Source organism: Martes martes (assembly GCF_963455335.1).
Source record: "Martes martes genome assembly, chromosome: 7".
NCBI lineage: Eukaryota > Metazoa > Chordata > Mammalia > Carnivora > Mustelidae > Martes > Martes martes.
The window spans coordinates 131,826,122-131,843,873 of NC_137894.1; the positions used below are offsets into that span (position 1 = coordinate 131,826,122).

At 49.5% G+C, this 17,752-nt stretch overlaps 1 protein-coding gene across 3 annotated transcripts in view; it reads left to right on the plus strand.

The window, feature by feature from the left end:
• Positions 1-17,752, plus strand: part of DPF3 (double PHD fingers 3) — a 256,883-nt gene that overhangs the window by 183,864 nt on the left and 55,267 nt on the right. For all 3 annotated transcript variants that reach the window (XR_013967128.1, XM_080808592.1, XM_080808593.1), the window contains exon 8: positions 15,145-15,273. Coding sequence is in view for 2 of the 3 variants with exons in the window: in XM_080808592.1 (XP_080664718.1) it covers positions 15,145-15,273 (129 nt within the window). In the remaining variant the exon portion in view is untranslated. The remainder of the gene's footprint in view (positions 1-15,144; positions 15,274-17,752) is intronic.

Here is a 17,752-nt window from a genome sequence, read left to right on the forward strand (position 1 = left end):
CGGATCAAGGAAACCTCTTCCTCAGACATCCCCGCCGGCTCCCCCACACCTGCACCCACACCCGCTGGCTCTTGACTTCTGGGGTGTGCGCTGGCCCATTTCCCTCCGTCTACCAGGATCTCCTTGTGTTCGCTCGTGACTCAGCGTCTTCTGTCTCCTCCTGTCTTCACCGTGAGGCCAGATGGCCTTGCTTAGTCAGGAAATGGTGTCTCTCTTCCTCCTGGATGGAGATGCGTCCCGAGTCTGGCTGCGAGTCCTCTCTCCTTCCCCTCTCACCTGCTGGTGACAAACTGAATTCTTCAAAAAGCCTCATCGGACTACCCCAGGGTTTTAAGCTGCATAGAAAGCAATAGCTGTCCCTGGGTTCATCTGGGGCCTCCTTACATGAGGAAAGTTCCAGAACCTTCACAAACATCTTTTTAACAACATCTGCTCACAATGCCTCTGAGAACTCTGTGATTAACTCCAGTTTTGCTAGCAAGGAGGGTGTGGCAGGAAGGCCCCTGGGTCCACAGAAGCCATTCCTTCCCTCTTGACCAATTTCTCTGAACAAATCTAAGAGACAGAAGCTCTTCCCAGGTTCTCTGCACCGTGCATGCCACCAATCTGTCTGCTGCTACGAATGTCTGCTCTGTTCCCTCCCACATTCCCCTGGTGAGCGGCCCCCCAACCATTTTCTCGTGAGCGCTAATTGCCGGCATCATTAATACCCAGTCATTAGCTGCTCCCACTGTTTGGGGTGGGGGTGGGATCCCATCCATCCTGCCCCTAAATGCCACTGGGGCTGTGTGGTGAATTGAACGTGACAGCTCTGCAGCCTCGAAGGTCCCAGCTTTGTGATCCTTCCTTGGCAAGGCTTCTGGGCTGGGGGAGGGAGGCAGGAGAGCTTCATCCAAGAGGCTGATCTGCAGTTTCCCCCAGGAAAAGTTCTGGACGCCAAAAAAGTGGGAATGCTGACTTCTCCCTCTTTAGCAGAGCCGCAGGGTGGCCCAGCTGCTCGTGAGCACACGCAGGCCTCCGGGAGAAGCAGCCCTACCAACTCAGGAGTTTTCTGTGGCTCAGGCATCTGTGCTCGCACCACCTGCAGCAGGAGAGACCTTTTGACTTTGGTCTGTCTGCCGTCCCTCGCCGCACCCTCCGACTGTGCCTCCAGCCAAGCCGATGCTCATGCCTGTGCCTGCTGCTGCTTTGGGGCAGAGCGGACTGCGGGAGCCAGCACTGACCTCCCTCCCCGCCCAGCCCCAGGCTGCCCCAGGCCGCTGGCTCAGCAATCCACCGCCCCTCCCACCCACATTCTCCTTGCCTTTGTTCCTCTCCTCGCTGCTCCTTTTCTCCTGAGGACACCCTTCTTGTCCCTTCTGTAGGTTGTCCCCTTTCCTTCATGCCCTTGACTCTCTGCCTCCACTCTAGGCAGCGCTGGGATGCTTGGAGCTATGTCCTTCACCTTGGGGGATAGTACTTTTCTGATGGTGTCTTCCCTACCTAAGCCGTCACCCTTCCCCTCCCTCCCTGTGCGAGGCCAGATTCTTCTTCCTTCTTGCATTTCTCTGAGCACCTTTGTTGTACAAATGAAATCACCGTGTGTGTGTGTGTGTGTGTGTGTGTGTGTGTGTGTGTTTGTGTGTACCGGTACACACACATGTAGACTACATGTGTATGGTGGGGGGTGGACTGGGCAGGTTAGGACTCTGTGGTGCCACTCAGAAGCATTCTCTCTCTCTCCCTCTTTTGGTAACGATTTATTTATTTGTAAAAGATTTTATTTATTTGAGAGAGAGAGCGTGCTCGCTTCGGCAGCACATATACTAAAATATTTGAGAGAGAGAGCAAGCAAGCACGAATGGGGGAGGGGCAGAGGGAGAAGGAGAAGCAGACTCCTGGCTGATCAGGGAGCCCATGGGGCTTGATCCCAGGACCCTGGGATCATTACTTGAGCCTAAGACAGACACTTAACCAACTAAGCCATGCAGATGCCCCTATTTATTTATTTTAGAGAGAGAGAGAGAGAGAGAGAGTGAGCAGGGTGAGGGACAAGAAGAGGGGGAGACTCTCCAGCAGACTTCCCACTGAGCACAGAGCCCGATGTAGGGCTCAATTGCGTGACCTTGAGATCATGACCTGAGCCAAAATCAGGAGTCAGATGCTTATTAACTGACTGAGCCAGCCAGGCCCCCCACTCAGAACCATTCTCTTGTGACTTCTGAAATGCCACTTTGGTAAACAGTCCTGGGGTACCAGGGTAGCAGAGAGAACTGGATTAGAATTCCGAACTCTTTGACCCATGCTCACCATGCCGCAACTCTTCTAGAACTTCCTTTTATCTTCCACGCACAGTGGGAATCTACTAAAGTGATGATTTCAAGGTAGGGAGGTGGGGTGGGTGTGAGCACTGATGAGGTCCTGTACCAATGCAAAAGCTGTGTAAATAAATTCAGTCTAATACATGCATCTGTCTGTCCATCCATCTATCCATCCATCCATTGGCTTCATATCCCTGTGCTAGATACTGTCTTAATCTCTGTCCTGAGAAGGAGCGTGTAATGGAGTGTGTCTAGAATAGTGAAGGGACAAGGGCTCAAGGGCACGGTGCGCTTTGTACCCCTTCGGGCAGCCATGCTCCCAGTGTGACGTCAGAATCCCCTGGGAACTTGTTGGAAATGCAGATTCTTGATTCCGCCAGACCCGAGACAGAGACTCTGAGGGTGGGGATGGCAATCCGTATTTTACTGGGCACCCTGGGGCACGCAGAAGCTTGAGAACCACTGCATTGGGGATTTGTGAAGACTTCACTCAGGAGGGGACATTCAAGTTAACTCTGGAAGATTCAAGAGGAACTTCTCAGGAGGGAGAGGGCTTCCCAGGTAGGGGCAAAGGCAGGGCGGTATGAAATAGCACAATGCCCCAGACAAGGGATTGTCGTTGGGTCTGACGGTAGCATTGGAAGAACGGTGGGAAAGTGAGCTGGAGCCACCATTGGAAGCATCTTCTATGCCAGGCTGTGTAGCTGGCACCCTGTATGCAAAGGAGAGCCACAGTAGCAATTACTAGAAGGCAAGGACAAATGATTTATAAAGAAAGTTGTTTGACATAGTATTAATTGTCCCATGGTATATCTCTTTTACCTGGTAGCGTAAACGAGTAGAAAATGTTCTCTACGACGCACTTGGAGCTTCTAAGAGGGAAGTGCTTTTTAAAAATATGGATCTATAAAATTTATGTCAAGCCTGTGTCTCAGGTCCCTGGAATGGAAGTCGGGCTGTCCTGGGTCCTGAGAGGTGTCTGTCTTCTGCCCAGTGATGGTGTGCCTGGCACATAGCTAGGCTTTCGGTATCTGCCAAGAGAAGAGAAGGCCCCACACTCGCACGCCTTTGGAGGGCATATTGTACTCTGCAGGACTGGAAGAGGAGAGCTGAGTTGATTAAGGGTAATGTCGGCTGATTAGATAATCTGAAAATTAGTCTGATAATGTGCAAATTACCTAAAAGAAGCATATGATGTCATTGCTACACTGATGGGAAAGATCTAACAGACGTTAGTCTCCTGACATCTCTGTCCTCTAGCATATGGCCCGGGGGCAACGAAGAGAGCTTTAGGAGAGAGAGTGAAAATTGCCTTTGACACAAGCTTAAGGATTTTGGATCACTCTGAAGGTGCCTGGGAAACCATAAAGCACACACAATCCACCACTTACCAACCTTGACGCAGGAAATTCAGGCTTTGTTCCAGGGGAGAGAGAAGAAAATTCAGATATAGGGCTCTGTCTGGAAAAGCGAGCTGCTTCTCACTTCCTGAAGAATGAATTTGGAAACTAACCACAGGTGTTCTTCAGGTGAATTATGATTTAACTAAAGAGTTTACAGATTATGAAGCAAGTGAAGAACAACCTGAGGGCTCCCTCTGGCCTTGAGGATAGAGTTGGAGTTAATTTTTCAGGGCTTTTGGCTGGGAGAATGGCCATGGAATTGGCCAGGCCAGAGTCTGAGTTCCGACCTTGCCACTCCGCCATCTTGTGCCTGTGTGATTGTGGATCAGTCACTCACACTTCTTTGCTCCTTTGTTGCGTCATCTGTAAGATGGAGAGTAACTGTACTGACCTCCTGGGGTTGCTGACTGTCTTTGGCGAGACGACGTGGGTGTTTGGCACCATGCCTGCCCACTGCGAATACTGATATCCCGTCTCCGTGCCATTGGGACCAACGGAGCATGTCTATGACCACAGATGGCTAATCTGAATCAGGGCTCATCTGTGGCTGTGTGATACCGGGAAGCTAACTGCCTGTGGGGGTCTCACTGGCATCAGGCATACCTACCAGAGCCCGGCCCGGCCCTGGTGCATCCTTTGCTAAACCATAGATGGAGGAGTGCAATCCCACACAGGCGAAACATGGGTATTTATTGAGTACTTAGTGTGCATATGCCCACATGTGGGACTAAGTATAATTGGGCCTTTAAAAAAACAGAGCACATGGTCTTAGCCCTAGGACAATTTCTGGTTTAACTGGGGAAGTAAGATGGATGCAGGAAACCCAGCAGGAGAAAGCGTGGGGCTGAGGCGAGCCAAGTAGCATCCCCATATTTACTATCCCATTTCCCCATCCCCCTTACCTTCCCGGGAGCCTCTTTGATTTCTCTCACATTTTGGCCCAATTACCTAGAAGATCCTGGATTGAAGAGTTTCACGTCCTGAGTAATGACCATGACAGTAATACTTCCTGACATTCCTTGAATGTGTCAGACAGACACTGCGCTAGGCAGGCCACGTTTCTCTCATTCCCTCTTCGCAGCAGCCCTATAAGGAAGGTGGGTGCTGTGTCCCCTAGAGGACACCAAGGCACACGGACTCCAGCCGATGTGCTTATAGACATGGTGCATGAATGTGTGAATTCTCCCATCATGTGCCACTTCTTCGGAAGTGTCTTTAGGCCTTTGATTCCCCCTGCCCCCTGCCTTTATCAGAAATAAAATTATTTCACATAAGAGAAGAAAGAGGGGAAGAAAGGACAGAACGCTTACTAGGTGCCGGGCACTTTGCACATATTGTCTCATATAAAGTTCACAGCCCATGAAGCACGTGCTAGGACTGAGGCTTGGAAAGGTGGCATCGCTTGCCCCAAGTTACATGGTTAGCAAGATGGGAAGCTGAGATATGAATGTGCTTGAGCTGGACACCATTCAGTTAAGTCAGGACATTGGAACCCCAAGTGATGGCTCCTAATCTTAAAGATGGGATCTTTGTCCTAGCGGTATCTCTTAATTTTTACCTGTAGGCCAATTGTGGAGTGCATCATAGCGCACGGTGGCTTTTCAAAAGAAACAAACGTATTAATGGACACTTCTCTTGGATTGCCTAGCAGAATACCAGAGACTAAATGCCTTAAACAATAGGAATTTATTTCTTACAATCTTGAAGACTGTAAGTCCAATATGAAAGTGCTGCTGCGTCTGTGTTCGGTGAGGGCTCTCCTCTTGGGTTAGAGATGGCCACCTTCTTGCTGTGTCCTTGCATGGCTTTTCCTTGATACAGGATGGTAGAGAGAAGTGAGCTCTCTGGTGTCTTTTCATATAATGGAACTATTCCTGCCGTCCTCATGACCTCATCTAAACCTGATCACCTCCCAGGGATCCTACCTCCTAATACCATCACCCAGAGGGGTAGGGTCTCAACATAAACATTTTGGGGGAGATGCAATCTAGTCCATGGTAAGCATGTTTAATCTTCAAAACTAACTTTAGCTGTTTGTGGTGTGATGTGAAACTCCCCCCATTACAAGTTCTGCCCGAGGTTTCAATTCGTAAATGAATCTCACTCTAGAAAAAAAATCGCACATCGCGTAGTTCAGTAATTTTCCTGCGTCTTCCATTTATGCCTCTCGTAGTCTTTCCTGTCTTAGCTCTCGTATATTTCTCTTTCTGACCTTGTTCTTGAAAAACCATAATGCTGTGCCCAAGGTGAAAACCTAGGGTTCATCCTCGGCTTTATTTTCCGTCACTACCTGTATCAGCTTCCCCTCCAAAACAGACTCCAAGGCCATCTCCCTTTCTTCATCTCCTGGCCTCCACCAGCTCCTGCTTGGAATCCCTGCAACTTCTTGATTGGTCTTTTAGCCTGTTTTACTCCATGGATTGGCCAAAGTGGTCTTTTTGTTAATTTTTATTTAAAGGTATATTTTTAAAGTAGGCTCCACACCCAGCGCAGAGCCCAACGCAGGGCTTGAACTCACAACCGTGAGATTGAGACCTGAGCCGAGGGCAAGAGTCAGAAGCTCAACTGACCAAGCACCCCCCCCCCCCCGGTGCCCCAGGTCTTTTTAAAACACAAAATAGATTATGCCATACTGCACTCTCAGAACTTATAATGCATTTAAATATGATCCAGACTTTTCACCTTGCGGGTCTGCGTTATTTCTTCTCAAAGTGAGATCAGCAGCTTCAACATCCGCTGGGACCCAGGTGGCCAACTCCTCCAGGTTTGCCCAGGACATTCCCAGTTATAGACTGAAAGTCCTGTGCCCTGGGAACCCCCCAGTGCCAGGCAAACCTCGACGGTTGGCTACCCAGTGGGGGAGCTTGTAAGAAATGTGGAGTCTTAGGCCCTAAGCCAGACCAATGAATCCTAATCTGAATTTTAGTGAGAAGCCTACCTGGTTTGTTTGCACAGCACTCACATTTGAGAAGCCCTGAGGCCTGCCATCCACCCTGACTTGACTTCCCTCAGGTGTGTGGCTTCTGTGGCCAGGGGAGGGTAGTAGCTGGTGGGCCTGGGAGCCCATGTAGCCGCTTGCTGATGTGACCCGAGACAGCTACCTCGCTTCTTTGTGCCGTGAGAGTCATCTATGTAAAATCAGAACATCGATGCGTCTATCTCACGGGGTTATGTGAAGATTCAATAAGTCAATTCATATAAAGCTCAGCATGAACAGAACATGTATGGGACACGCGTGTGATCATAGAGCAGTGATTCTCAAGCTGAGCCCATCAGAATCACCCGTTCCTTAGCACAGAGACTGCTGGGGCCCTCCTACAGGAGTTTGGACTCGGTAGGTCTGCGGAGGGACCTAGAATTTGCATTTTTAACAAGTTCCCAGGTGAACCACTGCCTTAGAGAAATCCAGTTTTTGGAGACTGATGTTCAGTTTGTTTTCTTTTTTCTTGTGGATTCACCGAATTAAGATGACTGACCAGGAACCAGGTTGTACTGTGAAACCCAGGGGACAGACTTGGTTTTCACTCTTTTCCTCAAGTTCTGTCCTAGGATGGCAAACGATGTGTCTGTGGCCCTCAGCAGTGGCTTCCTGGCTTGCTTTCTGGGTGTGTCCCCCATCTGGGCCCTCGTTCCTGGGCTGGGTTGCTCTTCTGCTCTGTGGTCTCTTGACTCTGTCCTAATCCTCAGACCTGACACTAGAGGCATATCCTTTTCATTTTCTTGAGTACTGCTTTTCAGTCCAAAGGACCTAGAAAATGCTGGTCCATTGTGGGCTGCTGGGGTTGACGAGGCCGAGTCCCCTGGAGGTGGTGGTGAGGAGGGGTGGAGAGAGGCAAGGCTGAACAAGAGACCGAGGGGCTTGCTGAATTCTAATACCACAGTAATAATATCCTGACAACTTATACGGATGAGGCTTATCCTGCTGTAAAACGTGGAGATGTCCTGCAATTCTCTAAGGGGAATGACTCCACTTTATTCAGAGCCCCGTTGACACAGTTACTCTGAGATTAAACGTTTCTCCTTTCCCCTAACTCATTTGGTGGCAATAACATGTTGCTACGCCAGGGCATGAACTGACCCACATGACCTTCCACTGGAAAATTGAAATATCTTCTCGTGCTTTCCCTAATCAGCCCTGCAAAAAGTCATCAGCTCTGCTTGTTTTTTTTCCTCACTTCTCTGAAGCCTCAGTGACAATCCCAAAGTTGCTAAGCTGGGGCTGGAGCACAAACGACACGGCCCATGGGTCACATGACCACCTAGGCCCAGGATCGGGGATGTGCTGTCCGAAGTCCCGGCAAATCGCAGCTCTAACCAAGGAATGTCTGTCAGGACGGAGACATCGATGTGAGCGGACATGTCTTCTGTTGTCACGGCACAGTGTTTAGGAGTCAGTGTTCCCAAGGTGTGTGTCTAATGGTGTGAGTTTTGGACTCCACAAAAATGGAAGAGAAGCAGTAGATGCAAGGATGAGTGGGGTGACTGACACCACATTTAGAACTTATGTATAAAGATTCTGCAGCCCCTCAGACACACAATAAGACAGCCTGTTTTCTCTCCAGCTCTGTGGGGTCCCTCTCGAGAGGCCTTCGAGCATGGGGTTCAAGGGGCTCTGAAGCCAACCGAGTCTGGGAATTCTTCACTCCTTCCATCCTGGTTTTCCAAGAAATGTCTCAGGGAGAGGATTCCTGAGGGAGGGAAGACTCACTGGCTTTCTCCACCACAGCTTTCTTCTCTCCGATGGGTCCCCAGTGACTTCTGCTGCTCCCTCTCTCTGTCCCTGTTATGAACAGGTCTGATGCCGGCAGTGCCTTAGAATGGTCACTTGGCCCTCACGGGACACTCGACACCCACTCGACTCCTAGTCTTTGACGTCCCTTTGCCTCAATGTTTTCTTTGTCCAAAGCGCCTCTGTGAAGATTGTCCAGCCTTCCCTGAAGTATGTGCTGGCCAGCACGGCGTCGGCCACGGTGCCAGGTGCTGGGGATTCCATCATTAAGGCCACTGCTCCTGCCCTCAGGGAGCTCGTGGCAGACAGGGAGAGAGACGCGGCCATGCACGTGACACAGTGATGAGAGGCTGAGGTCCCTCTGGGTTTGGAAGACCTCACTCTTCTGATTCTCCCTTCGCCCCATTAGAATGATCGAATCATAGGCCGGAAAGGGACCTTACAGTGTCCCCTAGCATATTCTTTCGCCTCTAGCCAGGCCGGCACGCCACCCCGGGGCCCAAGGCCTCTTCAGAGAAGCCCGCTCCTCCTCCTGTGCCTTTGTCCGATTGGCTCGGCTCCCAGCTTTCCTGCAGGTCTCTCTGCCATTTCGGCCCATTCTTTCTCGTGTCGTCCTGAACACCACGGACTGTGGCGAATTCAGGCCCATCCGTAAACTTGAAGACACCGAGTCAGCCCTTGGCCTTAGTTTCCGCCGGGGGACTGACCTCAGGGCCTGGCATCACTCTGCCTTGGCAGCCCCTCTCAACGTCACCTACATTCACTTTGTCCCCAGCGCTAGGTGGCAGAACGGCCGGTGAGGGAGAGCGAGTTCTCTGCCGGGGAGGACTCTGGCGGCCCGACGGGCGGGTGGGCAGTGGCCTCCAGCATCCGTTTCCCTGCCGGGATCCGCAGTCCCCTTGCCTTCCCGCACGGGGGGACGTCGGCCTCATCTGTCTTCCTCCTGGAGCCCTGGGGTGGGGCCTGAATTAGTGGCCAAGAAGAACGGTCCCGAATGGAATCCCAACGTTTTTATTCCTTGGATCTGTAGGATTTATTTTTTCATCAGTTCTAGGGAAGCAGTGAAGAAAGGTGTCAGGCCTTGGGGATAATTTATATGAGTAAACACGTAAGGAGTAGGGTGAGCAAGAGCATGAGAATTAAGGCCATTTATCCAGGCTTTGAGGCTCTGTTTGCCCTCTGGTCCAGCCTTCCCCACAGTCTTTATCTTGCTCCTTTAACCCTCTCCTTGCCCTGCTCCGCTTGGGCCCGCGCAGAGCTGTGTGCAGCCGCCCCGGCGCCCGCCCGCTGCCCGCCCCTCCCACGGCCCTCATTAAAGGCTGGGTACAAGGTAGCGGGATGTGGTGGTGGCCTCCAGCTGAGGCCTGCTCGCTGATTCTGCAGGGAAGGCACGTTGGCGTCCACCCTCCCTCCTCGCCTTCCCTTCCTCTTCTCGCCGGGCCTGGCCCGTGTGCGTGTCCTGGGTGGCCAGCCTGGGGCTGCCTCTCTGCGTTCCCTCTTTCCTCGGCCCCTTTCTTTCCTCCGTCCTCTGAAGACGCGCTCTGCACAGCCAAGTGGCCCTGGCTAGGATGCTTTACACTTGAGAGATGAAGTAATAACAGGTGGCAAGACCAGAGGCTGCCGGAGCCCAGGATTCCGGTTGCCATGGAAACAGGTCAGCCCTGTGGAGGGATGGGAACTGTCAGCCAGGGAGGGTGGTGGGGGAGCCAGTGAGAAGGGCGAGGAGAAGCAGGGCTCCTCCTGGAGGGCTCTTCTCACTGCCCCCTGGTTCCCCAGGGGCTACACACCCCAACTCCCAGGCCCGGACGAGAGAGCTGCTGGGCGGCGGGGCTGGGCGGCGGGGCTGGGCAGCAGGCATGGAGCACGGCCGCGTGCTTGTGCGCACCAGGCCCTGGCAGGCGGTCTGAGCGTCTGCTCAGAATGTGAAGTCATGCTTTTGTGGACGGGCTGTGGGGTTGGGAGGGCGGCGCTAGACTTCTGGCTTGCTTCCGATTTCTCTAGGACACTTGGGATGCAGCTTCCGTCTTGGCAAGACCGGATGGGGGGCTGTTGCTGGTGGCCAGACTGTCCTGGCCACGCCTCCCATTTCTGGGGTGGCAGGCAGGTCGCCGCAGAGATTGGACCCAAGAGGGGAAAGACAACCTTGTCTGGGTGGTAGTTTTAGAGAAGATTTGGGGCCTCGTTAGCCAGAGACATGTGGCCTGATGGAAGTGGACTGTAAATACCTTTCCAGAAGGACTGCTCACCCTTAACTGAGTGTGGTGGTGGGACTCTTTGGGGCTTGGCTTTTCCTTTTGGTTTGATTGGGAGGCTCCCTCCCACCTCCTATTTATTTATATATGTGTGCGTGCGTGTGAGTGTTTCTTCATGAACTTTGTTCTTGATTTCCATCCCTCCCCCCTTGAGCTTTGTAGAGTTATCCCCCCCAGGTAAATTCCTAAAGTCTCAAGGCTCACTTTATTTTCTTGGCAGCTTCCTTGTATCTCTTACATGATCTCAGCCCATGAACATTAATCAACAGAAAACCAAATCCATCATTATGGACGCTGCCATCGAGAAACCACTCGGGTCTTTGCCCTCCCGTTGTCTTATTCTATGAAGTGGGACTCAATTTCCCATAAGCAGAAGCAGAACCTCTATTTAAATCCCTCTTGCAAGGTCTGTGTGAGCTTCCTATTTATAGTAAAATCCTTTTTATAATGATCTCATACACGGTACCAGGAAATTGCTCATGGCTGGGTCAGGCCATAGGCCAGTAGAGCTGTGGTGTGAGCCTTACTTTAAAAAAATTCCTTCCAGAGTCTCTGGAATTCTCCGGAGAAGTGTTTTCACAGAGAATGGGACAATAAACAGGATCGCCCAGTATGGATTACGATGGTAGGGACATGAAATTTAAGTTCAAAGGGAATTTCTGCTTTTATCAGGCCAATCTCAATCATTTTTATCCCTTTGGGCTTCCAAAATGACGTATTGGGTGAGTCAAGTTGAGTCTAAAGAGATTTATGAAATGTTTTATATGCAAGGTGTGGCCAGGGAGTATTTGCCTCTGGACTTTCCAGGAGACAGAGTCTCTGGGGACATAGACGACCCAGGGGTGACGCCAAGACCATAATCTCTTTGGGTTTCGGTGGTTACGTCATCTTCAAATAATCCCCGTTTTACCATGTTTTTGTGAGAATCAGTGAAACAACGTACGTAAAACCTCCAGTGGAAGATCCGTCACGGTTTTATAGCGTAATAAATGTCTGCTTCTTTTTCTTTTCAAGAAACTGTTTAACAGGAGGGGAGGCGGCATGGGTAGGAGCAAGCTGGCGTCCCCTTCTCAAGGACAGTGAATTGTAGTCTTATGCTTTCTTACATGTTTGCGTACACGATGGTGTTTCCCCTCCCGTAGTAGGGGTGTGTGGGGTTATTATTCCAGCAACCCAGGGCCCTCAGCCGCCCACTCTCGTTTACTGTGGGAGCTAGACCTGACACCAGGCCAGATGACTGACTAATCCATCCGGACGCGGACCAGCACGTCTCTCTGAGGACTTGGGAAATAAGTCGTGTCGTGAATGATATTCAGAGCGACAGATAGCTCTACCACAGGGAAAACAAACACAGTGCTCTGTCCCCACTAGGAGGATGTCCCAGGGGTGTCACTGGGCTGTCTGCTCACATCTCTGCCATCCTTTTCTAAGCCATTCGTCCTCTGCATTGTGGTTAACCATTTCCTGGGTGCAGGGCCTATAGGTGTTTCAGTGATGAGTTAGACATGGTAACTGACCTGAAGGAGGAGATCATTCAGTACAGGGAGTTGAGGCAGGTGCACCCACGTAGAAAGAAGAGAAGGGTCAGAAAGTGAGGTCAAGAGAATGGCCTCCCCAAGGCCTGACGGGTCCTTCTGGCTGGGGACCTGGGAGAGCTCTATGGGAAAACCCTCACCCTGAAACCAATCCTAAATACCCAAGAGTATGAGAACCAGAACCAGAAGCTTTGGCTTCGTCAATCCTACACCATTTGACTACGATGAAACGAGGCTCTGAGCTCACTGTTACGAGAGGAGTGTAGGATTTTGCCAAAAATGAAGCATGGGTATTCACTGTCACTTTCTCTACTGGGTCACTGCTAGACTAAAATGGTACCCCTCCCCTCCCCCAGCCCTGACATGTCACAGCTCCACACAACAGGGCCTTCAACTGGGGTCTAGCACCTTCTTTACGCCCTTGGCCAGGCACTTTGTATGGCCAGCAACCAACACAGATATATGTGGGGATCCTGCTCTGATTCAGCCCTCTCAGAAATTTCTCTTCATTAGATGAATTAAATTCTGTTCCTTTGTTCTTTTTTACACAGGACCAATTTCTCTATCACCATCTGCTTTGCCCTACTAGATCATTTCTGAATTTTTAATTTCTTGCAGTATTGGAGCCCCTGATTCAATGAGGGTATTCTACCCATGGTCTGTTGGTGGGAAAGGCCGTGAAGAATCACCCAGGTGTTCTTATACTCTATTCTACTTCATCCTCATAAATCACAAGGCATACACTGTGTTGCAGAAAACCAGATTCTTTGGTTGCTTAAAGATTTTGTGAAAGGAGAGAAAATCTGACATAAGAGGAAGTCCCTAAAAGAACAGGAGAGGTAGATGGTGAGGCTGGGGCTCCTGAGATTTTTAGTGGGATGATACACATGGACGTCTTTGATCTTTGATCGCTTTTCATATGGGAAGCTACCTGAGTTGTGACTGGCATCTCCATATTTTCTTTCTAGATCCTATCACTCATGAAAGTTAGCTCTGGCTTACACTCAGCCCCGGAATTTCATACACCCCACTTTTTCCTGTTCCCCTTTTGATTGATTTCTAGGATAGTCTCCTAATGAGAAAATCCTGAGTTTATTTGCTTCATAGACATGCTTGGATTTTCTTGAGAGTTCTAGAAATGTTGAAGATGGCAAATGAGAGAGAGGGATGAAAGGAGCTTGCTTCTGGATTTGGGCAATGAAAATTTTAGAGGACAATTTTTGCAGGGGTACTGATTTGGGAGATTATTTGCAAAACCGTTTTTTAATGACCTGTAGTGTCTTTGAGATGCAGTGAGTGATAAAGAAAAAATCCACACCCAAGAGGCCGTAGGGTGTGGCCAGCTCCTCTGTCTGCCCCCAACAGCAACACCTTTTTTTTGCAGAGAATTGTCTGCCTCCCTGAAGATGAAAATCAATGACTTAGAAACTGATTAAACAATCCAAATAGCAACTGATAAATGGATTAACTCTCTATAATGTAATTCTGCGAGCTTTTGTCTTCTGCCTTCCCCAGGTAAGTTTTTCTATTCCTGGAGGCAAAGCAGAGGCATGGAGGAAGCGAAGGCCAGAGGGAATCATATTAAAGTGGGTGAATCCGTTTATCACTTACTGTCTGGATGGTATTTCTGCTCACATATCTGCTTCCTTTTACAGATTCGTACCCTACGGGACCCTGATTAATGTTAGCCAGTAAATAATGAAAGATAGCAGCAGACATTGGGTATAGCGAGGAGGAAGATACCCCCGTGGTTTAGGCCGATCCCATAAACAGGCAGACTTTTCTTCTTAGTTGCAAACAGGGAGTGTTCATGTGACAAATGAATCTCCACAATAGGGATCAAAAAACAGGAGAATGGAGGCATTTCTCCCCATGCAAAGAAACCTGTCCAAGCTTTTTCAGCCAGCCCCTAGAACTGAGAATGATCTCAGTGCTCGAGAATGTGCCGTTCTCACAAGCTTTGTTTTTTAAGATCATGTCCCAACATTTTTCTTTGCCTTTGGATAAGGACCTCGGGCAGGGGTGGCTTAGGAAGGTCTTGAGCCTCAAGGCGCGCTCACCAACTCACCATTCAACTTACCTTTGGCAAGAGGCTGAGCTGAGTGCCCAGGTCTGGTTCTAGGCTCTTGAGGTTTGCTGGTTAACCAGTTCTGGTTTCTCTCCACACACATGAGTCTGGACTTCAGGGAGATGAGGCTGAACAAGAGTGGACCTTTGTGTACCTGGCAAGCTGTTCATCAGAGTCCCCAGAAGCATCTTCGGTGTCTTTCCTGGAAATGACTACCATCAGTGCTTCTTTGTTTTCATTTTCAGGGAAGAAAGGAATATCTCCCAAATAAGAGCATCTTTCCCAAGGGCAAAACCTAGACATTGCCCATTCTCTCTCCCACTCATCCCACCACTGTCTATGGTTGCTACCTGCTGTTTGAGGTCTGAGCCCTGAGGGCTGGTTGTTCAGAGATGAGAGAAGTTGACTTGACTAGTAGGCCTTCTGGATGCTTTGTTCATCCAGGAAATGCGATCAGAGGAGCCAGGTAGTTTCTGTAAAAAATATTGCACATATTGCTGAAGTTAAACTAAACTCTGGATAGCTTGCAAGGGATTAAAACTATTGAGTTGAATGTGTGCCTGGGTGGCTCAGTTGGTTGAGCAACTGCCTTCAGCGCAAGTCATGATCCTGGAGTCCCGGGATCAAGTCCCACATCGGGAATCCCTGCTCAGTGGGGGTTCTGCTTCTCCTTCTGACCTTCCCCCTCTCATTCTCGCTCTCTCTCATTACCTCTTTCTCGCAAATAAGTAAATAAAATCTTTTAAAAAGAGGAACTATCGAGCTTAAGAGGATCAAAAAGAAAACGTAGCACAAGGGCCAGTAGAAACGCATGTCAGCCTAAAATCAGATTTTTTTTTCTTTTAATGTTTCTATAGCCCAGAAAGGACCGGATGGGACAGTCATTCCCAACAACTACTGTGACTTCTGCTTGGGGGGCTCTAACATGAACAAGAAGAGTGGGCGGCCTGAAGAGCTGGTGTCCTGTGCAGACTGTGGACGCTCTGGTGAGTGTGGCCCCTTCTTGCATCTGTGCCTGTAGAGCGGGAGCTGTTTCACTTGTATCCCTCCGCCATCTTGTGTGAGGGCTGGAGGGTGGAGTGGAGAAGAGGTGGTGGTGATTCTGAGTGCAGAGGAGTTTTCAGGTCATTTTGATATTTTTCTTCTTTGAGTCTTAAGAACCAGAAGTTGTGCCCTGGGATGTAGGAAGAGGGGAAAGGAGATTTTGGCTCGTGTCTGGCCTCTCCATGAGGTGGATATTTCTTTGTGTGTATTGTCGTGGATGGCAGTGAGGGAAAGTCTGAGAAACACCTAGAGACACAGGCAACATGCTTCCTTGTATCGATGGTGTGTACCTAACACAGAGATATGTGTGTCCTATGGACGTGCCTGGGGCAAACTGGAAGAGTATGGAAACAGAAATGTAGGGAGAGCAGCTATGTCTTGAACTGTGGGAGTCTGAAACCCTGGGTCTCATGGGCAGCTGCGTAAAGACCACCTCCATTGGCCGCACATCCCATTTTCTCATATAAAACAGGCAAAAGAGACCCTGATAGACCAAGGGGGCCAAAGGTCAGATGTTCTCAGGGCTGATCTGGAGTTGACTTGGTATGTTTTGAAATTTTCATCTTTGACTTCTCCAAAGACTCAAGTGACAAAACAGATTTAGAACTTATTCTCTCATTCTTAAACTGAGTTCAGGCCTTCAAGTTTTGTTTAAGATGTTTCATTTTGCAATTCTAACCAAACCATTATCTTTGGCTGGTTGTGGTTGGTTGGTGCGACCTACTTTTCATATTGTTCGATGTGCTAGTGAAGCCAAAAGCACAAGGTAGGGAGGAGAAATGATCTCAGGTTCATCTTTAGTCTGACCCAGCGCTGACCAGTGGGTGAGATGCTGTTTGGCTGGGTGGCTGGTGTAAGCAGTGAGAAGCCACTTCTCCTTCCCTTATTTCTCCCTAAGGTCTTTTCTGCTCCAAGGCCCGGGAGATGGACCAAGGTGACCACACCTGGGTTTACTGTAACAACTCAGTTCTTCCCTTGCAAACCTGAACTTCCGTCCTTTTATATTTGATGTTGGAGTTGTTTAGGGTTCCAGACCGACTTGAGTAGCAAATCTGTAATTGGAAAAGGACTGTGGTCTCTATTGCACATGCCCTCAGCACTGAGCTCTTAAGGACCTGACCAGGTGCCCATCCATGTTCCTTTGTTTTCCAAACATGATACCTCACATTAAACTCTTTATTCTGCCGGGGCTAGCTTAGAGGAGAGGGCTCACGTGACAGTGCACTCTGGGTTTTAAATACTTAAAGTGAATAGTTTGAGAAATAAGTAAAGAAAATGAATCAAGTGAAATTCAATTCAGTGTTTTTTAAAAGCAAACGATCAGACAAAGTCTCTATCGCCAGAAGCAAAGTCACCTGGCGGAGCGATATTCTAGGCAAAGCGTGATGGACTGTTCTGGTTTGGGGTGCATTAGAAAGGGCAGCTTCAGAATGCTCACTGCAAGCTGCTTGAATCTTCCCTTTTTCTTCCCTACGAACAGTGGGGTACTTGGATCTGATCCACAGGGGACCAGAAGTGGGCAGTTGGTATTGTCTATCCAAAGCCCCTCTCCTCCCAGCCTTTATTCAGCATTCCTCCACCCAACCCTCCACCCCCGCCACCCCTCTCAACCCAAGATCTGTCTGCTATGTGACTCAGGGGCTATTTGATACCAGCCTAGGTGTTCTCATTGCATTTGCCGATTTTGGTGGATGATTTAGTCAAGGTCTAACTCCGATGCTCCTGAAATAGCCACCACCTTGGGAATAAACAGGTGGCATTAGCCCATGAGACATGCTTGTGAAGGCAGGTGGGCGAATACTTCTCTAGGGCCTCCTTGGAGTCCTTCCAAGGAAGAGTGTGAAGCTCAGAAAAACTGTCTTTCCCTTCCCATCTTCCCCGCTACCTCTGTTTCCTGGGGAGAAAATGAGATTCTTGAAATTGACACCATAAGTGAAACACTGTGACCTCATTTGGGGGTGGTCCTGGGTCCCATTTACAGTGTGAATAAGTTTAAACCTGAGTGTTCTAGATTTCAGGACATTATATTTTATTAGGCTTTTGCAACCCCTAATTCCTGCTTTTTTGGTGCTCTGAGTTAGATTGGACAACTCTGGACTTTCTGGAGTCACGAAGACCTGGGTGTGTTTAGTGGCTGGAGTGTGTGTGTGTGTGTGTGTTTGTGAGCGTGCACGCGTGCATGTGTGTGCACACAGGTGTGTATGTGCACCCGGGTGCGCGTATGCGGGTGCAGATCACTGAAGTTTCCTCCAGTCGTTAAAGAAAACGAGAGACTCTTCTATTGCCTATCGCTTATCAGACTTTGCAACTTCTCGCTTTCAGTGCAAATGAACTACATGCTCTAAGTGCAGAACTGAAAGGGTACCATAAGAATGGGATTAGAAATGGGTACAAATAAAAATAAAACGATGGAGGCTTAAC